Genomic DNA, 21,167 nt, shown 5'->3' with positions numbered 1-21,167 from the left:
ATCTTTTAGGATTATTTAATGACAATTCTTCTGATTAGTCAAAGATTTAAAAAAAATATAAAATAAAGTTTGGGATCCAAAAACCTGCTTCTCCTTTATTTTAACTGAATTCTGTGTGATGTAATTTTTCAAAATAAAAGGTTTGTAAGAAGTTTCTGATCTGTAATTCCTTTCTAGTGTATGTTAGGGTTTAGAAGTGAGACTTAAATCTGTGACAGTCCATGTGCAGCTCCACCTCCTGACTATATATGGAAACTGGACTGAGTGACCCCTCCCCCCTTGTTCCAAAAAGGAAATACTTCCGAGGAGCCCAAATCCCATAGATGTCTATAGAGAAATAAACAGCTGTTACTCATAGTTATTCTTTTTGTCAGAATAACCGTTTTTGCTCTGCTTCCTTTTTTTTAACAAGTTCTTGCTAATCCTAATTTTTTTCAAGATTTTGTTTTCTGTAGTTCAAGTTATTCAAATTAAAAACTGACCAATCAGATGCCTTGATAAAAGCATGTGGTCTCACGTATGAAATTGATTGACAGATTTCGTGTTGCCCACTCTAAAGTGGTAGGGGTGTGGAGTTCCAAGGAGTCTGGTTGCCATAGAAACGATGAATGAGAGCGACTCGGACCAATCACTGTTCACTGACGATTTCTGGTTCCAACATAGCGGGGTCCGACTAACCTGACCTTATTTGGTTGGACCCAGAAGTAAGTTATTTTCTGATAATGATGTGACACTCGCTCAGTCCAGTTCTCATTTACAGTCAAGCTTGCTTCCAAAACAAAATTTTCTTTCTAACAGTTTTGTTAAATGTTTTGATCTGTTTTTTAGCTTCAAACAAATGAAGTCGCAGTTCTTCATACTTTTATGGATGTCGTATGAAAGCTTTCGTGAAAAAAAAATCACAAAATTCAAAACAAGCACGTCTCCTGGCCTCTAGCCTTCAACGTGACCATCCGCAGCGACCGCCGCAGCACCTGCAAGGGCTCCCATGTGCTGCACGCCTGCGTGGGTTACTGCGAGTCCAGTGCCTTCCCTTCCAGGTACTCCGTGCTGGTGGCCTCCAACTTCACCCACAACATCACCTCAGCTTCCCGATGCTGCACCATCAGCAAAGACGCCAAGGTGAGGAATGGGACGGGGCAGGAGGGGAAGGGGGACAATCCTATACATCGTGTTCTACAGCTCGTCTCCACCTCCTCAGGTCAAAGTTCGGCTGGACTGTCCCCGAGGCCGTCACCATGATGAGATAGAGATCCTGACAGCCAAGGCGTGCCGCTGCGACATGTGCCGCAAATCCCGTTACTGACAGCGTTTTCTCAGGAGGTTTGAACTCGATGAAACAAACCAAAAACTCAGACGCAAGAAGACACAAGAAAACCCCAAAATGAGTTGTTTACATGTCTGGCTGGAAGGCTTTAGTTTGTCTGGATTGGGTTATAACGGCTCACAGCAGTCCAGGACTGTTTTCGTCGTGTCCTGAACTCTCACTGGTCTCAAACAACGACGCAGCTCGCAGCTTTCATATTTTTTTTACTTTTCAAGCACTGGTGTTCCTTTAACCACTAATTTGAATTTTTTTTTATATTCTGATAAGAAGATAGAACTTCAGTAGAAGTACTTTAAGAACTCAAAATGTTTCCGAATTAATCATCACGCAGGAGACCCAAGAATGTACTAGATGTATTTATATTTAGGAATTTGAACTTCAATTCACATGTAAATATGTTAATAAAAGAAACAGAAAGATTGTTGGAGACACCATTTAAATAAACAAACAAACAAGAACAGTGTCTTTTGTGTTTCAATAAAAGGTTGTTTTTGCTCCGTTCACTTGTGGATTCTTTTCCCAGATTACATTGAGGGGTTTCCGCTGCACGTTTGACCTCCGTCGGTTCTGAAGAAGAACCCACAAATGCGTCTGCAGAGCCAGAAAAAGAAGAAAAGCTGTTACTTTGCTGCAGAAGTGTCTCTCACTGGAAGTCGTTATATGAGCCAACAGCAGCTTCACGCCGCTCTCGTCATTCATGCTTCAGGAAATCTGGCGTATGTCTCGTTGAGGATGTCATAACGTGTGTGATTATGAAAGCTGGACTTCCCCGACACTCTGTAATCTGTCTCTCTCACACATCAGCATTTGCCTTTTCCTCTGGGCTTGAAGTCAATCATTTTTACGAGTGAGAGTGGCTTCATCCTTTCTAAAGCTGCGTTTTAGAATTGGTCGGTGGGTAAAACGACGACTGACCTCAGCAGTTTTCGGAGGAGTCCTGGGCTGCCAGGCGGCTCCCTGTCCCCCCCTGTGTCCTCGGTCCTCTCAGGCTGAAACTAACCAGAAGAAACCAGCATGAAAGTCGTGCAGCTTTTGCAGCCGACAGGTTTCATGCACAGTATGATGAGGGACTTTAAAACAAGGTTAGAACTAAAGTCATATTTTGTCTAATGAAGAATTGACCATATCAATAGTCAATTTCCACCATTTACTGCTGTGACGGCGGCGTCTCCTGCTCCTCATTACTAATGATGTTTGGGGCACTGCTGCCACGTAGGTCACTTGGGGGTGGGGGTACAACCATCCAGTCTTTGCTTCAGCTGGTCCCAGACGTGCTCTATGGGGTTCAGGTCAGAGGTCATGGCTGCCCGTACCATCTGAGCTGTAACAGTTCTGGCCTGATGTGGTGGAGCATTTTCATCCATGAACAGAAAGCTGTGGGGGGGGGTTCTGGTTGAGTTGGGGGGTGACGATGGGTTCTATGACTGAGGTCAGAACCAGCAGTGATTGGCTCATCTCCAATAACCAAATGAGTTTGGCGTTGACTGGTGATGCCTGTCCAGACTGTTGCTCCTCCTCCATAAAGTGAACCTTGGGATGACCTTGACCTCTGCCTGTCACTCAGCTCGTCTTCCTCAGCAACGCCGACGACCATCGTTTCTGTACACAGTGATCCGATGGTAGCCCTCATGGTCACATGGTCTTGTTCCCTCCCCTAACGTTCAGTGGAGTCACCTGCTGCAGTCGTCTGACATTCAAATCACAGCAGTGGAGTCGGTGGTGAACAGTTTGTCTGGAAACCCTAGAACCCCTCACATCTGATCAACGGGCCTGCAGCTGTCAGAACCATCAGGTCCTTAGGTTCTGGTCACTGGTGGGGCTTCACTCCTGGGTCTGTCCCAAACTCTACCAGTAGTTCTGTCCAGGTGGAAGTCTGCTGATGAAACATCTGACCGCCTTTGACCAACCGGAAGGCGCCGTGGTCAGGAGACGCTGCTCGTCCGTTAAGTGACATTGTGTGTTCACGTCTGTCTGAATTAGGATTTTGATGATTTTTTTACCAGCAAATCAGACAAACCTCAGACAACTAGAGCAGGTCGCTCATGAGGAGCAGGAAACCAAAGGTTTGCCACGCGAGTAGAGACAGACATAACACAAATAATAACACAAACATGTTATTGAAACAGACCACTCTCAGAGAAAATCCTGGGTACGTTTAGTTTTTCCCCCCGGGTTTTGTTGATCAATGGTAAAAAAAAATCACATTATTATATGTAAGTATTTTCAGCAAGAAGCCCTGGAACTTTTTTTTCTGGGTAAAAACAGGAAAGCATAACAAGTTTAGATCATTTTTTCCACTTGAAACAAATGCAGAGTAAAAATAGAACAGAACCAAGTGGAAAAAAGCCAAAGTGGACAAATGAGAGAACATGGGATAGAAGGAGATGAAAGGCTGGATCATTTTAGGACTTTGCTGCTAATCAAAGTGAAGAGCATCCCAAAGAAGGCACGCACTTTCTCACAAAAATCCCACCTTAACTCCTGGAGAATGTCTAACGTGATGCTATTATTAACCGTAATCTCCCTTGTTATCCTAGCTGTCTGCGCTAATGTTAGCCTGAGGCTGCAGTAATGGCGGCGATGCTGCGAGTGAGTCTGTTTGTGCGGCGTTCACAGGAAATAAAAGGCCGCTCTGAGATGGAAATTGGGGAAATGAGTTGTTGGAATCGGTTAACTTTAAATAACTTTTGACTGAGCGACGTGACAAAAGGTTAAAAGCATCACCTCATCAAAGGCTGGCGGTGCTTCCTCTGGCTCTGCGTGCTGATTGGTGGAGTCCAGCTCGCTAAAACGCAGAAACAATATTTACCTTGGAAACAAATCAAACAGTTGAAACACAGTTTATGCGAAACTCCAGTTTAAGCTGGAAAACTGTACATTCAAGCCCGACGGGTTGATTCCCAACTTCTGTAAAGGAAAAAGCAAGTTAGACAGAAGTCCAAAGGTGAGACATAAGGGACTTGCAGACTAGGGTAGTCCAGCAGTCACACAGATTTCAGATCAAACCCTCTGGAAGTCCCATTATTACAACTGTGGCTCCTTTGGGGCTGTTTCCCCAAAACACAAAACATTAACTTGGACTTGAGACTTGAAACTTCTGACCTTAACTCAAGGACTTGAGGTTTGGGAATTGGGAAAATGTTTCATTTGTTCATTCTTTGTAGTTTTAGCTCCAGGTAATCACTGTCAGGTCTAAAAATAAAAGCTCTCTTTACAATCTTTTGGGATCGGAAATGTAGAAACATCAACAAAGACATGAGACTCGACTAAATATTACATCTAAAAACTGGAGACTTGACTCCAAAATACAGACTTGTAGACTAAACTTGACTTCCAGTCGTCAACAAAGACTTGAGACTTGACTTCTATTTGTCAGCAAAAAATTGAATCTTGACTTATGACAACTAAAAACGTGAGACTTGACTTTAAGTCGTCAGTTAAGACTTGGGACTTGACTTAAAATAACAGCCAAAAACGTAAATATGACTTCTAGACGTCAAAAATAACTTAAGACTTGGGACTTAACTTCTAGTCGTCAACAAACACTTGGGGCTTGACTTGGATTTGTCAGCAAAGACTTGGGACTTAACTTCTAGTCGTCAACAAAGACTTGGGGCTTGACTTGGATTTGTCAGCAAAGACTTGGGACTTAACTTCTAGTCGTCAACAAAGACTTGGGGCTTGACTTGGATTTGTCAACAAAGACTTGGGGCTTGACTTGGATTTGTCAACAAAGACTTGAGACTTAACTTCTAGTCGACAACAAAGACTTGGGGCTTGACTTGGATTTGTCAGCAAAAACTTGGGACTTAACTTCTACTCGTCAACAAAGACTTGGGGCTTGACTTGGATTTGTCAACAAAGACTTGAGACTTAACTTCTAGTCGACAACAAAGACTTGGGGCTTGACTTGGATTTGTCAGCAAAGACTTGGGACTTAACTTCTACTCGTCAACAAAGACTTGGGGCTTGACTTGGATTTGTCAACAAAGACTTGGGACTTAACTTCTAGTCGTCAACAAACACTTGGGGCTTGACTTGGATTTGTCAACAAAAACATGGGACTTAACTTCTAGTCGTCAGCTAAGACTTGGGACTTGACTTAAAATAACTGCTAAAAATGTAAGATTTGACTTTTAGTCGTCAAAAATAACTTTGGACTCACCTTTGAATTGTCAACAAAGACTTGGGACTTAACTCCTAGTCATCAACAAACACTTGGGGCTTGACTTGGATTTGTCAACAAAGACTTGGGACTTAACTTCTAGTCGTCAACAAAGACTTGAGACTTAACTTCTAGTCGTCAACAAAGAATTGGGGCTTGACTTGGATTTGTCAACAAAAACTTGGGACTTAACTTCTAGTCGTCAACAAACACTTGGGGCTTGACTTGGATTTGTCAACAAAGACTTGGGACTTAACTTCTAGTCGTCAGCTAAGACTTGGGACTTGACTTGAAATAACTGCTAAAAATGTAAGATTTCACTTTTAGTCGTCAAAAATAACTTTGGACTCACCTTTGAATTGTCAACAAAGACTTTGAACTTAACTTCTAGTCGTCAACAAACACTTGGGGCTTGACTTGGATTTGTCAACAAAGACTTGAGACTTAACTTCTAGTCGACAACAAAGACTTGGGGCTTGACTTGGATTTGTCAGCAAAAACTTGGGACTTAACTTCTACTCGTCAACAAAGACTTGGGGCTTGACTTGGATTTGTCAACAAAGACTTGAGACTTAACTTCTAGTCGACAACAAAGACTTGGGGCTTGACTTGGATTTGTCAGCAAAGACTTGGGACTTAACTTCTACTCGTCAACAAAGACTTGGGGCTTGACTTGGATTTGTCAACAAAGACTTGGGACTTAACTTCTAGTCGTCAACAAACACTTGGGGCTTGACTTGGATTTGTCAACAAAGACATGGGACTTAACTTCTAGTCGTCAGCTAAGACTTGGGACTTGACTTAAAATAACTGCTAAAAATGTAAGATTTGACTTTTAGTCGTCAAAAATAACTTTGGACTCACCTTTGAATTGTCAACAAAGACTTGGGACTTAACTCCTAGTCGTCAACAAACACTTGGGGCTTGACTTGGATTTGTCAACAAAGACTTGGGACTTAACTCCTAGTCGTCAACAAAGACTTGAGACTTAACTTCTAGTCGTCAACAAAGAATTGGGGCTTGACTTGGATTTGTCAACAAAAACTTGGGACTTAACTTCTAGTCGTCAACAAACACTTGGGGCTTGACTTGGATTTGTCAACAAAGACTTGGGACTTAACTTCTAGTCGTCAGCTAAGACTTGGGACTTGACTTGAAATAACTGCTAAAAATGTAAGATTTGACTTTTAGTCGTCAAAAATAACTTTGGACTCACCTTTGAATTGTCAAGAAAGACTTTGAACTTAACTTCTAGTCGTCAACAAACACTTGGGGCTTGACTTGGATTTGTCAACAAAGACTTGAGACTTAACTTCTAGTCGACAACAAAGACTTGGGGCTTGACTTGGATTTGTCAACAAAGACTTTGAACTTAACTTCTAGTCGTCAACAAACACTTGGGGCTTGACTTGGATTTGTCAACAAAGACTTGAGACTTAACTTCTAGTCGACAACAAAGACTTGGGGCTTGACTTGGATTTGTCAGCAAAGACTTGGGACTTAACTTCTACTCGTCAACAAAGACTTGGGGCTTGACTTGGATTTGTCAAAAAAAACTTGGGACTTAACTTCTAGTCGTCAACAAACACTTGGGGCTTGACTTGGATTTGTCAACAAAGACATGGGACTTAACTTCTAGTCGTCAGCTAAGACTTGGGACTTGACTTAAAATAACTGCTAAAAATGTAAGATTTGACTTTTAGTCGTCAAAAATAACTTTGGACTCACCTTTGAATTGTCAACAAAGACTTGGGACTTAACTCCTAGTCGTCAACAAACACTTGGGGCTTGACTTGGATTTGTCAACAAAGACTTGGGACTTAACTCCTAGTCGTCAACAAAGACTCGAGACTTAACTTCTAGTCGTCAACAAAGAATTGGGGCTTGACTTGAATTTGTCAACAAAGACTTGGGACTTAACTTCTAGTCGTCAGCTAAGACTTGGGACTTGACTTGAAATAACTGCTAAAAATGTAAGATTTGACTTTTAGTCGTCAAAAATAACTGGACTCACCATTGAATTGTCAACAAAGACTTTGAACTTAACTTCTAGTCGTCAACCAAGATTTGAACCTTGACTTAAAATGAAATGAGGGCTGCACGGTGGAACAGTGGTTAGCGCTCTTGCGTCACAGCAAGAAGGCCACTGGTTCAAGTCCCGGCTGGGGGACCTGAACCAGAACATCAGTGGAGGGACCTTTCTGTATGGAGTTTGCATTTTCTCCCTGTGCATCCGTGGGTTTTCTCCAGGGACTCCGGCTTCCCCCCACCATCCAAAAACATGCTTCATAGGTTAATTGGTCTCTCTTAATTGTCCCTAGGTGTGGATGTGAGTGTACATGGGTGTGTGATTGCAGCCCTGTGACAGACAGGTTACCTGTCCAGGACGTCCCCTGCCTTCACTCACAAGTGGCAGGGATAGGCTCCAGCAGCCCCGTGACCCCAAAAGGGATAAACAGAATCAAAAACGAATGAATGACTTAAAATGAAAACTAAAAACGTAAGAGTTGACTTCTCCTGAAATCCTAAAAAAAAGTATTTATAATTCCAGAAGTATGGATTACTGAGTAATTTAGAACAAGAAAAGGCATTTTTTTAGATCTTTAATTGCTTTTAATAGCTTTAATAGCTGAAAGCCCCTGGTTCAGTGCAGTAAACTGCACTGTAATAAAGAAGATAAGAGCAGACTTTAGTTCAATGAGGAATAGGACTGACAGAATAAAAAATCTATTATTGTTTTTGGAGATTTTTTGGAGAATGGTGAAGCTTCCTTTTCAGTTTGCATTTATTCCAGCAGGTTTAACAGAAAAACAAACGGCGTGTCGCTGCGGGGCGTCATGTCAGAGGATGAAGCAGCCTTTGTGAAGAGAACACAGACCCACAGTTTATGTAGTCAGGACTTATTCAGCCAAAATGTTCATGTAACCCTTGTGCTATCTTAGATGACCCCACCCTTGCATTGACATGTTCTCCCCACCATGACAAAGGTGGATAAAGGTGGAAAGATTTCATGTAATCCATGGACACCAGTGAAGATCACAAATCATTGAAGACAAAAGGTTCAGCGCACTGTCCAGTGGGTCTAGATGACCCCACTCCCAATGGTAAAGTGCCCAGGATAGCACAAGGGTTACACGACTGCGTTTCCATGTGCACCATCTTCAAAAGGCGCATGTCGAGATGAAACAATGACTGTGGTTCTCGGACGTTGACACAGTTTGTGCATCTCATCAAAAAAAACAACAAAAAAACACAAAGGATACAATCCTGTCCATGTTCAAAGAAAAACAGTCACGGTGCAAGACTTGTGTCTGACTGAGAGCCTGTTTGAAATCATCATTTTCGCCCCAGTGATCTGACTGTCAGGGTGATTGAGGCGGCGCCCATTTGCCTCTCGCCAGCAGAGCGTGTGAATCGGCCTCGGTGAAGGAAAACAAAGACAAAAACTGTCCCAGAGAAAGTCTAAGCGACTGAGCTCTCAGATACGAGGATGCATAGAATATGACTTAGCAGAAGAAAACAAAAGGTCAATTGTTTTAATAGGTAAATCTTGTCGCTTTACTTTGAAGGGACCTTCATTTTCAACTGCTTCAAATGGTCGTGTTCTCAGAGGAACGAAACGTCTTCAACGTTATTAAACTAAGTTCAGATGACCTCCAATCTGCTTTATTTAACCCTTGTGCTATCCTATGGGGTCCTGATGACCCGATCCTTACATTGACGTGTTCTCCCTACCATGACAAAGGTGGATAAAGGTGGAAAGATTTCATGTAATCCATGGACACCAGTGAAGATCACAAATCATTGAAGAAGAAAGGTTCAGCGCACTGTCTAGTGGGTCTAGATCAGTGTTTTTCAACCAGTGTGCCGCGGCACACTAGTGTGCCGTGGGAGATGGCCAAGTGTGCCGTGGGAAATTGCCCTCATTAACTGATTTAACAACATTTCCCATCTCCAGGATTTCAGCTCTCTGTTCATCCAAACAGGCCCTGATAAAACACTGAGGAGTTAGGAATATAAAAGATCGTAAATTACTTTTTCTTTGCATTTATTTTATTTTATTAAAGACATTTTGATAAGAATGACGTTACCACGATTCAGCTGCAGCTCCGGCTGTATTTTGGAAAAGTCCCGTCGCTTTAACTGTCTCCACCAATCATTCTTGGGGAGCTTAATCACATGTCATCAGTCTGACCAATCAGAAGTGGTTAAAGTCTTCACTTCCTTGTCCCGATTTAGCTCGTAAAGTCGCTCAGTTCTAACAGAAATACCAGCTAAAGCTCGTCTTTAGCGGTGTAGCTTTCCACAGAGTCCGGTACCAGACCGTGGAACAAGTGAACAAAACAATAAAGCACCGACAAGCGATCTCCGCCGGCCGTTTTATGCACTACATCTCCCATGATGCATTGGGTTGTGAGATTGATAGCGCACAAGGGGATCTGTTGTTAAACGTCTTGAAACCAACGAACACACTTCAAACTGTTTTTAAATCTTCTAACTTAACTTTTATTGCATCTTTTAGAAAAAAACAGCTGCAGTTTCCAGCTTTTTCTGCAACAATTATCTCAAAAATGCATGTGAGACTGTGGAGGGGCTGTAGATCAATACAGACTACAAGTTTCTCCTTTTTTTAAAATTTTTGGATGCTGGTGTGCCGCGGGATTTTTTTAAGGTTAAAGTGTGCCGTGGCTCAGAAAAGGTTGAAAAACACTGGTCTAGATGACCCAACTCCCAATGGTAAAGTGCCTAGGATATAGCACAAGGGTTAAAAAGGATCGAATGGAAATGCTTCATTTCTAGAGAAAGTTTTAAACAAACACATTGATCACCTCTAAAACTTTTATGCTATAAGAGCCATTCGACAAAAACCCGGGGGGGGGCACATGGTCCCACTGCTTAAAAAAATACATTATATTTAAGTTTTAAGGCCAAATATAGCTTTAAGAAATTACAAACATTTCAATTTGAAAAGTGTTATATTACTATATTACTGATACTATTTTTTAAAACTTTTTTTAACTTTTGACAGCAGTGCATCCACGTTCCTTTCAAAATAAAACACACCCTGTGTCAAATAAGTTCTTGCCGTTGCAAATTTACTTGAATTAAAACTATAGAATTCTATGAATGTTGGCCTTTGGTGCACCTTCATTCTTTTTCTCATTTTACTATCACATAAAAAACACGAAAACATTGGTGTAGAAAAAATCTATATGTGCTTTAAGATTGCTCTAATAATAAACCCCTCTGACTGTAGATTAAATCTTTCACCATTGTTTTGCTCAGTTATCTGATGTATTAAAAAATCTAAACATAAATGACAATACTTTATTTACTAAAAACATTATTTTGTTGAATTGTTGGAAGCAAAAGAGCCAGAATGAAGGGATGAGAGAAGCGCACGTGGCACAAGAGCCTCAGGTTGAGGCACCTTGATCCAAACTCACCTGTCTTTGAAGAAATCCTTTGCTGTGGCGCCCTCTAGTGGTGAGTTTCTCCACCTGCGCTTTGATGGATCTCTGATCACAGCTTTGTCCTAAAATTAGGGGGAAGAAACTGCAATTACCAAGCTTATGCGTGAAACATTGATTTCATTGTTGTGCTGTGTTGCACACAAACTGAGAAAACGAGCGGACAGAAATCTACAGCTTTAGCTCTGTCTCTATCACATAAAAGACTAAAAGAGTCTGAAATAAAAAGATGAGATTCATTTATTGTCTCTGTTTTACCTGTTCTATGGGCTCTCCTGAAACGAGATAAATAAATGGGAGATTTCATCACATCCAAAAAAACTTCAAAAGACTTTTACCTAATTTGACACACTTGTCACCATGGGCGAAAAACCTTTTATTTGACTTAAAGTTACAACTAAAAACATTTGACGTTTAGTCGTCTTATTGCCGGTCTTATTTGAGTGGGTGTTGAGTCTATCCTCACCACAGTGCAGGTTTTTCTCCAAGTACAGCAGGAGGGTAAAAGGGTAGAATCTCAACCTTTTCCCTGCATGTTTGCACTTTCTCGCCCGCCGCTTCCTGTCTGCAGGTTACAGTTAACAGAATGCCCTTCCTAACATGACTCCAACATGCTCACTGTGACGGGAAGCCCGCTATAAACATGCAACGACGCACATATATGTGCTGACTGGAGAGGATTTTGAGGATACAAGGAAAAGCCGTGTAGTGGGCAGAGGAAAAGGGCCGGAGACGCTCCAGGTTCCCAAGAACGGTCCTGATCATTTCCTTAAGGAAGAGAGAAATGAACACAGCTTTAAAGTACATTAACCTTAAATAAAGATGCAGGAAAAACATAGAAAATTACCTCCAATTCCTGATTTTTGGAGTATTCTCCTGTAAATTTCTCATCTCTGAGGAAAGCAGAGATAGATAGATAGATAGATAGATAGATAGATAGATAGATAGATAGATAGATAGATAGATAGATAGATAGATAGATAGATAGATAGATAGATAGATAGATAGATAGATAGATAGATAGATAGATAGATAGATAGATAGATAGATAGATAGATAGATTTTAAATTAGATATTTTGTGGCCATAAAAACCTCCCATAAGTGAGATTTTCGTTATTAATTGACCCACTCCATGAAGATAGAGTAGATCAAGTTCTAATTGAAGGTTCTAGAAAGTTCTGTCTTGCCTGAAGCTGCTGCCTCCTCTTATCTTGAACTGGTAGATCAAACCACCAGCCCTGAAATAACGAGTTTCTGGTAAAGGGAAGCTGAAAGCCTGCAGTGACATGGCTGACCTGTAGGGGGCGAAAAGCTCCGTCTTAAATTAATTTAGACATAAAAACGTCGACCAAAAACGCCTCAAAATGTGCATTCATTGAAATTGCTGTTATAACTTAAGCATTTACTGTCATTTAAACAAATGTTCCCTAGTTTTGTATTTACCGTAATGTCCGAAGAACAACGCAACCACCCCAGAAGGTCTCTGTTCCTGCAAGACAACGGTTAATTTTTCGGCTGTCAATCAAACTCCTCAATGCTTGTGATTCATTGGACGTGTCTAAAGTCCCGCCTACCCATCTATCAAGTTATTTTTATTGGCTGAATCGTCTTCCAATCACCGGCGTCGGAGCAGATATCCCTATGGTGACGGGGGGAAAAAACGCCCAAGAATTGTATCACGTGACCACCAGCTGACACACGTTCAAACAAGCTAGCATTTGGCTAAACGTGAAGGTAACATGGTTTTCTTAAAAAAATGGTTTTCTCTTGGCCGCTCCTGATATTTGTACATTTGTAACTCACGAAGGTCGTCCTTCTTTATACAGTTTTAGCAGAAGGTTGTGGGAATATATGCAATGGTTTATTTACAGATTAATAAAAAAGTTTTAGGCTAACACTATATTTATGCAAACCTGTAACGGTTTTATTCATCTTTGCGCTGTTATTTATTCTTCCTCATTTGGCTTAGAAATTACAATTTTTAAAGATAGAATGAACATTGTTAGAATTACAACATATTTGATGACATCACTTTTTCTTTTTTGACAGTTCTCTAGAGTGGACACTTCCATTGAAGAAAATCCCATCAGTTTCGGATCAGATGTCTGCCTCTCTCCCCCCATCTGTTGCCCTGAACAACGGGCTTCAGATGCCCCTCCTCGGGTTGGGGACCTACAAGCTCAGTGGTCCTGAAGAGGTGCACTCTGCCGTGGATGCTGCTCTGGCTGCTGGATACAGAGCTTTTGACAGCGCAGCTGTTTATCGGAATGAGGCACATTTAGGCAGAGCTCTGAAGCAGCTGCTGCCCAAATATGGTCTAACCAGGAAGGATGTTTTTATAACCAGGTTAGTATTCTATTTGAATCACTTAGTGTCATGAAGATCCTTTGTTGTGCCTTATATTTAAGTTTTTTTTTTTCATGCATCCCATCACAGTAAGCTGGGCCCTAAGGATCAGGGCGGGAAAGCCATGGAGGGGGCCCTCCACAGTCTGTCACAGCTGGATTTAGATTATATTGACTTGTACTTGATTCACTGGCCTGGAACTCAGGGTCTGCCTGTGTCTGATCAGCGAAATCCAGGTTTCAGTTCTTCTCCCTTAAAGAATCAACACAATCTTTTAAGATAAGAAGACTGAGATGAATGTTTGATGGTAGGCAACCGAGCTCAGAGTTGGGCCACATTGGAGGAGCTGCATGGCCAAGGGAAGCTGAAGGCCATAGGGGTGTCCAACTACACACCAGCACACATGAGGGAACTGATGAGCAGCTGCAGGATCCCACCTGCAGTTCTTCAGGTGGGCAGCAGACCACAAAACACTAATGATGCTCACTAGGGTTCAAATCATAAAGCATACCAAACTTTTTGGGTGTTTAAGATGAGATAAAAACCTCAGGTGATCAACAACACATGATCGGTTTCACAAGGAAGAAAAAGTAAGAGCAGATACATCCAATAGATGTTTGAACAAAGCTGACTAGAAGTGTGAGAGTAATTTGTCAAATGTGCTGCTCTTATTTTGGTAAACCATTGAGGTTATAAACAGGACTAAAAAGCTTTTTTCTAGATTTAAAACAAATTTGATTTGTTCCCCAATTTTCCCTGGTAAGTTTAAACAGTAAGATGCATCTCAGGCTCAACCAGCAACAGTAACCAGTAACCTTGTCAATCAATCAAAACCAAAAAATCATAGCTTTTCTTCAAACTTGCAATGTTTGAAGAATCTCAATACAATTTAAGAGACCTTCCAATGAAAATAGTGTTTTTAACATTTTCTTGTGGCACTTTCCCAAAGATGGAGGACATATATGTGTAAAGAAAATTACGATTAAATTAGCATTTTTGAGCATTTTATTTATTCAAAAAAAAAATCCAGTTTGAAAAAGATCCTATTTGTCACATCGAAAATACGATGAGTGGGCCAGAGCGATGGGTAAGGGGAATGGGGGGTGGGGTTGCTCCACCCCAACGGTCCCGCCCACAACGTGGAGGTGAATTTCTGAAAAAACGACTGCTGCTTTGCAGAAACTAGGTCCCAGAAAACGACAGGTTTTTGACTAAAAACTGTCATCGTAATTGAAAGACCACTGGGAACGCTTTTAGAATAGATCAAAAGATGATCAGAGTGAGTCTTTAGGACATCATTGTGCTGACCATCCCAAAAAAAAAAAAGTGCGAACAAATAAAGAAGCTGGGATGCAAAAAAAAACGCACATGGATTTAAAATTCTCTCATGGTTTGTAACTAATGCTGCAGTCACTCTAAACGGTGCTGTAGTCACAGGAGACCATGTGATGTGAGAAGCGTCTGTTTGTCCCTTCCAGGTGGAGTTTCATCCACGGCTGTGCCAGGCCGGGCTGAGGAGTGTGTGTGAGGAGTCCCGAGTGTGTTTCCAGTCGTACTCCTCGCTGGGGAAAGGAGAGCTGCTGGCCGACCCGCTGGTCATCGAAGTGGCGGAGAGCTGCAAGCGTACGCCTGCACAGGTATGGCCCGTCTCTACCCATTCACCGCACATTTATTCAGGCACGGTAACGTTTGTACGCCTCTCCTGCAGGTTCTCCTACGCTGGGCTGTTCAGCAGGGAGTCCCGGTGCTCCCAAAATCCTCCAATCCTGAACGAATCGAGGAGAATTGCAGGATTTTTGACTTTGAGTTGAGTAAAGCGGACATGGAGAGGCTGTCGTCTTTGGACTGTGGACACAAGTACTGCTGGGATCCCTCAGAAGTGGCCTGACACGTTTATTTGTGGACTTTGTTACCGTAAACTTTTAAAGGGAAAGTTGTTTTTCATCAACATTTTTTAATAAATGTAAAAAAAAAAACTCATAAGAACCACTGTTAAAATCATTTATTAAAGACAGCAGAGGCTGGACAGCTGTAGAGAAAATACATAAAAAAAAAACAAAAATTATTCCAAAAAACAAACCACTTAATGTATTAAAATTGCATTTCTTCCCTTCTTAGACACACTCAAAAATTCAAGTAATACTAAGGATGGTTTCGGAAACTCCAGGCGCCCGCCAGCGCAGGTTCGGGCTTCGCCGCCCGCTAGAGAGCCGATCAAAAGTGTTTCCCTCGCCGTTGTGGCAGTGAACGCACCTCTGAGAGTTTGTGCTTTCCCGCTTCAGTGTCCCTATAAAGATTTAAGGCTGTGAAGTTCAAAAAGGCGCTTCATCTGACGCGACATTTCACCTCCCGAGAATAAACGCTTCACCCGAGAGCCACGAATAATCTCTACCAGCTCATGTGTACAAATATTTTCCTTTTAAGGAGGTGATTAGGAAATATTCGTAAAACAGAGAATAAACGTAGAAAAAACGTAGTGGCATTGAACACATCACAACAGCTGGGAACATTTTTAGAAAAATGCAGCACCGTTTTAGATTGTCTGGAGTTTATTTAGGGGAAAAAAGAAAAAAGCTCTACAAAGAGCTAACCCGAGTGATGGAACGTTGGCAAAGATGTCTGCGACCTTCCCGACTTTGAGGAAGACGGCGAGCAGAATAAACGAGAAACCGTTTTTAAAAGGTTTAAAGATCTCGGTTTCCTCAGAAAAACACACAAACGTCAAATCCAGCTGCAGCGATTGGATAAAAACTAGCCTTTTTGTTTGTTTACGGACTAAAAGATAACCTTCACATCCTAAAGCAGAGATCTGGGCATTGAAACCCTGTCCTTTATGGACCAAAAGTAGTTTGCTCCTCTTAAATAAGCCCTTCCTCTGGACCGGAGAGTTAACAGCAGTATAGTCGTCCTTCCTCACTCATCACAACAGCCGTGGATTGTACACAGCCTATTGCAGGGTTAGCCACGCCCACCGAACCTCTGATAATCTATTTAAAGCCCCTCCAGGCCCTTCCTGTCCTTTCATAAAAATATTCACAAAGTATTTACACTCGATGTTCTCGGATTTGTGCCTTTGATCGCAGGTTTGATGCGTCGATGTAACCCTGAAGATTTACCCAGAAAGCACTTGTGCATCGCTGAAGATTGTCCCACTGCGAGATTGTTCGGACGAGCCCAAATCGAGCACTTTGACCCTTTCCGTCTTCGCCATACGGAGATAAAAGACGCCCCCGTTCATCCGCAGGAGGAGGAGTTTTCACTTCTATCTCCTCTGACGGCCGGATGTCGGCGCCTTTTTTTTCTCCGCCTGCAGTAGATTGCTTATATTTGATGATAATTTCATTGTATACGCTGATGTGTCAAATGTCTAAATTCTCAGTCAAGTGGGCTTTTTTTTTTTTTAAAAAACATCACAGTCAAATACAAAGAAAGACAAAAATGTTTTAAAAGAAATGAGCGAGTTCAAAGATGGAGACCCGTTCAGCCCGGTCTTAGTGTTCCCATTCCTCTCGTATTTGAGTGGGTCGACCCCTCCTCTTGTGTAGATGCCCCCGTGGTTTCTGTCCTCCTCCGAGTCCTTCATCACAACAGTCTTCCTCTCCATCCTTACTCAGTGCGGTGGCTCTCGTGGTGGCTGTACTCTCCTTCCGCCTCCGGGTGGCTGAAGAGGTAGTTCCACCAGCTCGTGGAGTGGAGCATCTGTTTGGCCGCCCCAGTGCTCCTCACCTTCCTCATCTCCTGCACAAGGCAGATGTCACGTTCAAATCCGGGAAGCGACTCTCGTCTGCCGCCCCGCCCCCTCGCCACCCGCTCTTACCCCTTTATCCAGCAGGCTGTCAAACTCGTCGCTCATCCGTCGGAGCTGCTGACCGTACTTTTTGGCGGCCCACAGAGCCGGAGGGGCCGACTTGGATCTGCCCCTGAAGGCCAACCCATCAGTGGGGGTTCCGGCCTCGTCTTCCCGCGCGAGGTCCTCATCTCTGGAGTACGTGGAAGCGGTGGACTCTGAATTCAGCCTGGTACGCCCGTTACCTTTATGACAGGTAAGGACAAAATGTTAACGAACGTTGAAAAAGTACGGGTAACCTGGGAGACCTGAAGACAGAGGAAACACCCCTTCAAGGGTTCTGCTGTGTCTGAATTGCCACTTATGAGGGGAATCTACAATCCCAAAATGCATTGGGAGTTAGGCAGCAGTGAGGGAATTCGGCCTCATTTTCCCCTTTTTATGTTGCCTGTTAGTTTATAAAAAATGTAAAAAATAAAGTTTTGGTCAAATATAATGATGCTGCGCCATGAAACGTACGAGCTAAAAACATAAGGAAAATAACAATCAGACAAATAGTATCTGATGCCACGTTTGCCACGTCCCGTGAGGCTCCACTGATTCGTGCGCAAACACAGACAACCCGGTTCTGTTCCATTTTAAATCATTTCAAAAACTGTTAAATAGTGACTTTTTCTGCAGTTACTAGTCACTTTGTTGATTGTAGGCTACAGCTGCAGATGCTGACGGCTCCATCCTCAGAAGACTCCAACCAGAGGCCGTTGAACCCTTTAACGCCGCTGCTTTAGCTCTTTCGACGACCGTAATTCATTAAGCAGTCGCACAATTGACGTCACTTCAGCTGTTTCCGATGCATAGAAAAGCAGCCGTGCGAAACTTTACAGTAGTGAGCTGCTGATCGGTGCAAAGCTGCCTTTTTCTGCGTCAGAATCCGCAGTTTGAGCTGAATCGTGTGGACAGTCCAGAGAGTCTCACTGTCGACAGTTTCCATGCAGCAGCAGCTTCCAAAACAAAACAAGTCAAACTCTTTCTACTCAACTTGAGATTTAACGTTTTTGGGGTCGTGATCCCACTCTGTTACGCGGCTCATCTATCGCTGTCTCACTGTTTCGTGGATCTTTGTAGTGCAATTCAGTATGTGTATTGTTTTATACAGCACACTGCGTTCTGATTGGCTGTAGACCTTGTGGATCTCATTTGTGCCACAGTTACATCTTTGTTTTCATTCTATAATATTGGACTTATTTTCTACGAAGGCTTGAGATTTGAGAGTTAAAAAAAAGAGAGAAAAGTCTGGATATGAAAAGAATCAAACTTTATCGATATTTAGAATGTAACTCCATGATAAACAAGAAAACACTGTACTGACTGCACACAATCTCTGATTGTGTTCACATTTAGGTGAGACAGTGATTACCTTACCACTAGGAAAAGTTTTGTTCCCTTTTTGTTCTTCCAGCAGGTATTAGTTTCTCCTTCAGCGTCTATTTCTTTTTGTGTCATCTAAATGGCACTACAATTTAAACTGCATATTTATATTTCATAAATATAAAAAAAACAACAACAACGCTTTATTAAAGACAATGTTTATCCTTGAGAAAATTATCCATCCCCTATCAATGACAGCTTTTTCTATATGGGGTCCTAACAAAAACTGAAGTACAAGCCATTCACTGTATAGTGAGGAAATACCGTCCATCCAGCTCCAATGAAACAAAGTCAATGTCGTCGCCAAAATGTTGGCAATGCGTGGGACAATGTTAGTAAACTCTGATTGGTCTGAGTCAAAGTTTCTATGGAAACCACTCACCAATCAGGAGAGAGCTTGTTAAAGGTCTACAGCCCTATCATTTGGGAGAATCAGTCAGTGAAATGTTTGACATGAAACCACATGCTTTTATTGAGGCATCTGAAGGCTCAGATTATAACTGAAATAATTTGCACTATAGAAAAAAATATAATTATTAAAAAAAAGGATCATATAGAGTCAGCAATAGTTGATTATTTCGCAATAGAAGTCTATAAGACTTTGTCTTCTTGGAGCCAGCAGGGATTTCCTGTTTGGAACGTGAGGTGGGAGGGGTCGCTCAGTCCAGTTCTTGCATACAGTGACCCTATAAAACAGCTAACCGCTCCACCTCAGGATCCCAAAAAATCCGAATCCTGCTGCCTTAAGACTGGAATTTTCTCAAACAACTCTTAAAAGTGCTTCTCATTTCCCATAATGCTTTTGGTCTGCTTACTTGTGAGTCGAAGCTCTGGCAGGGTGAGGGAATGTCGATCATGAAGGTGCTCCCCTTCTCCTCCTGCTGCCGCTCCCAGGTCAAGTTTTCCTCCCTCTACCTCCTCGGATGACTCCGAATCGTCTGAGATGGTGAACTTTGCTGCCATCGTAACATCTGCAGAAAAAAAGGTGTTTTGAGGACACGTTGTTCCAATAATTCACTACCAGAGAAGCTTGATGATCATTTTAAACGAAGACCATCACAAATCAAATACTATTTTTCTTTCACATTTGAAGCCGAAATGAAATAGAAATTGAGCTAGGCCCAACTTTCCACTCCTAGAGTCATAAAATGTCTATTAGCTAAATGAATTATGTGTCTACCTGTAACACACCCAGCTGCCTATCAGTGGTTGAGTCCAAAGGTATTAAAAAAATAACAACTCCACGAGATAAGGACACAACTTTGACAGCACGCGCTTCGTTAAGATGTTATAACGTACTTTGTTTTTCGTAGTTCAACGCGCTCGCGAGCTGTGCTCTTCGTCGACACACTGCCTCGTTTGTTTTGTGTTGTTGTTGACCGAAGAGCAAGAGGACAAAAGAAACTTCATACAGGGCGGAAGCGGTCCCCTCCACCTTCCGCGCAGCTAAAGAGAACCTCCTGGAAGTAGTTTTTCTCACCCGAAATCTCTGCGGCGTCCGCTCCGGAGGTGGGAAAGAGTCTCCGAAGTTAGCTTCGAGCGGCAGAAACTGCTTGTTGTTAATGTTTTGGTGTTCTCTGCCCGCGGCACATTACACCCCTGCTCCGCTTTCGCCCAATCGCCGCGCGCCCCTGCACTTTCGCAGCGCGCTGACGTCACTGTTGCGAGCTAGGACTTGTTTGTCTGGTCTGGTTACCGTAATGACCAGAGAAGAAGCGCAGAACCAAAAAGCTCCTCATTTTCACCCCTCCCCCTTTTTTTCTGCCAAAACTCACGACGTCACAAGTTGAGTGCTGGCACTACTCGAGTCGCAGATTCTGTCTTCGGAGAGGAATAAAACAGGGGTGTACTGTCTCTGTATACCTGTTTCTTCTGGTTGCACACGTTTTCTGCAGATAAATAAAATTGAGAATATTGATGGGATTTCTATTGCTGGTAAAAACATTCTTGTAAGTCAACTGGCAGATGAATCATTATTCTTAAACTCCTCACAGGTTTCTTCAAGTTATAGAAACATTTTCAAAAGCATCAGGACCTATCTAAACCTAAAGAAATGTGAGTTATTTCCTCTTAAACAATGTGCTCTAACATCCATAAATAGTATAGTAGTCAAAGAAAAAGTCACATATTTGGGATTGCAGATAACTAAAGAACAAAAACAAAGAGAACTGAATAACTATAATCCTATGATTGCAAAAGCACAAAATAAGTTTAATCGCTGGCTACAAAAAGGTCACGTCCTCTTAGCAAAAGCAGAAGGAATTTCCAGACTAGTCTACATTGTTTCCTCACTATCTCTGGACAGTTGTTTCACTTTCGGCTTGTCCCATCAGGGGTCGCCACAGCGAATCAGCCACTTCACAGTGGAAGATTCGCATGGTAGTCTTGGCAATGTTTTACGCCGGATGCCCTTCCTGACGCAACCCTCTCAAAGCAACCGGGCTTGGGACAGGTACAGAAGTAGAGAAGGGAAGAGGGTAAAAATGCAAAAAGGATTGATCAGATACTTTTTAACTTCCTTTGGAGAAATAGAATCCACTATGTACGATAATCAGTAGTAATTAATTCATCAAAAGACGGAGGACTTGACTTTCTTAACTTTTCCATTCTAAGTAATGTCATCAAAATGAAATGGTTAAAAA

General features: G+C 42.2%; 4 protein-coding genes across 7 annotated transcripts; 2 read left to right on the top strand and 2 right to left on the bottom strand.

The window, feature by feature from the left end:
* Positions 1 to 894: 894 nt before the first annotated feature.
* gpha2 (glycoprotein hormone alpha 2) lies at positions 895 to 1,828 on the top strand (the record flags this gene model as incomplete). The annotated part of the gene is made up of 2 exons (XM_023948935.1): positions 895 to 1,122; positions 1,202 to 1,828. Coding segments are annotated over 2 exons (333 nt in total), but the record flags the coding sequence as incomplete, so codon positions are not given.
* majin (membrane anchored junction protein) lies at positions 1,671 to 12,611 on the bottom strand. 3 transcript variants are annotated; one of them, XM_020711628.2, is made up of 11 exons: positions 12,539 to 12,603; positions 12,408 to 12,453; positions 12,152 to 12,259; positions 11,811 to 11,856; positions 11,656 to 11,731; positions 11,430 to 11,528; positions 11,222 to 11,238; positions 10,940 to 11,028; positions 4,052 to 4,112; positions 2,243 to 2,316; positions 1,671 to 1,918 (listed from the first exon to the last, which is right to left on the bottom strand). In XM_020711628.2, the coding sequence occupies exons 1-11, from the start codon at positions 12,540 to 12,542 to the stop codon at positions 1,852 to 1,854; spliced, it is 687 nt and encodes a 228-aa protein (XP_020567287.1). In that variant the 5' UTR covers positions 12,543 to 12,603; the 3' UTR covers positions 1,671 to 1,851. The 3 variants fall into 3 exon arrangements, with proteins under 3 accessions (XP_020567287.1, XP_011485706.2, XP_020567288.1); XM_011487404.3 differs by having other exon boundaries at positions 2,243 to 2,322; positions 12,539 to 12,598; XM_020711629.2 differs by lacking the exon at positions 2,243 to 2,316 and having other exon boundaries at positions 12,539 to 12,611.
* LOC101172196 (glyoxal reductase) lies at positions 12,611 to 15,883 on the top strand. Of its 2 annotated transcripts, none has more exons than XM_004079690.4 (6): positions 12,611 to 12,698; positions 13,014 to 13,310; positions 13,401 to 13,546; positions 13,622 to 13,761; positions 14,789 to 14,947; positions 15,019 to 15,883. In XM_004079690.4, exons 2-6 carry the CDS (start codon positions 13,066 to 13,068, stop codon positions 15,196 to 15,198), a joined length of 870 nt encoding a protein of 289 aa, XP_004079738.1. In that variant the 5' UTR covers positions 12,611 to 12,698; positions 13,014 to 13,065; the 3' UTR covers positions 15,199 to 15,883. The 2 variants fall into 2 exon arrangements, with proteins under 2 accessions (XP_004079738.1, XP_020567286.1); XM_020711627.2 differs by lacking the exon at positions 12,611 to 12,698 and adding an exon at positions 12,778 to 12,802.
* On the bottom strand, positions 15,298 to 19,999 carry bad (BCL2 associated agonist of cell death). Its single transcript, XM_011487402.3, has 4 exons — positions 19,825 to 19,999; positions 19,341 to 19,496; positions 17,128 to 17,342; positions 15,298 to 17,048 (listed from the first exon to the last, which is right to left on the bottom strand). Exons 2-4 carry the CDS (start codon positions 19,486 to 19,488, stop codon positions 16,917 to 16,919), a joined length of 495 nt encoding a protein of 164 aa, XP_011485704.1. The 5' UTR covers positions 19,489 to 19,496; positions 19,825 to 19,999; the 3' UTR covers positions 15,298 to 16,916.
* Between the last annotated feature and the right edge of the window lie 1,168 nt (positions 20,000 to 21,167).

The sequence above is a fragment of the Oryzias latipes genome, chromosome 18 (genome assembly GCF_002234675.1).
Source record: "Oryzias latipes chromosome 18, ASM223467v1".
Classification (NCBI taxonomy): domain Eukaryota; kingdom Metazoa; phylum Chordata; class Actinopteri; order Beloniformes; family Adrianichthyidae; genus Oryzias; species Oryzias latipes.
This window is presented reverse-complemented; position numbering and strand designations above follow the sequence as displayed.

Bases quoted from the DNA above. Each gene is read 5' to 3' on its own strand.
- majin (XM_011487404.3), bottom strand. The intron at 4,113-10,939 runs GTGAGTTTGGAT...TCTGCGTTTTAG, and splicing joins AAGGATTTCTTCAAAGACAG to CGAGCTGGACTCCACCAATC. The intron at 2,323-4,051 runs GTGATGCTTTTA...TCTTCTGGTTAG, and splicing joins CACCGCCAGCCTTTGATGAG to TTTCAGCCTGAGAGGACCGA.
- LOC101172196 (XM_004079690.4), top strand. From the start codon at position 13,066: ATGTCTGCCTCTCTCCCCCCATCTGTTGCCCTGAACAACGGGCTTCAG. The intron at 13,547-13,621 runs GTTTCAGTTCTT...GTTTGATGGTAG, and splicing joins GTCTGATCAGCGAAATCCAG to GCAACCGAGCTCAGAGTTGG. The intron at 14,948-15,018 runs GTATGGCCCGTC...CCTCTCCTGCAG, and splicing joins GCAAGCGTACGCCTGCACAG to GTTCTCCTACGCTGGGCTGT.
- bad (XM_011487402.3), bottom strand. From the start codon at position 19,488: ATGGCAGCAAAGTTCACCATCTCAGACGATTCGGAGTCATCCGAGGAG. The intron at 17,343-19,340 runs GTAAGCAGACCA...CCTGTCATAAAG, and splicing joins GCCAGAGCTTCGACTCACAA to GTAACGGGCGTACCAGGCTG. The intron at 17,049-17,127 runs GTAAGAGCGGGT...TGCCTTGTGCAG, and splicing joins ACAGCCTGCTGGATAAAGGG to GAGATGAGGAAGGTGAGGAG.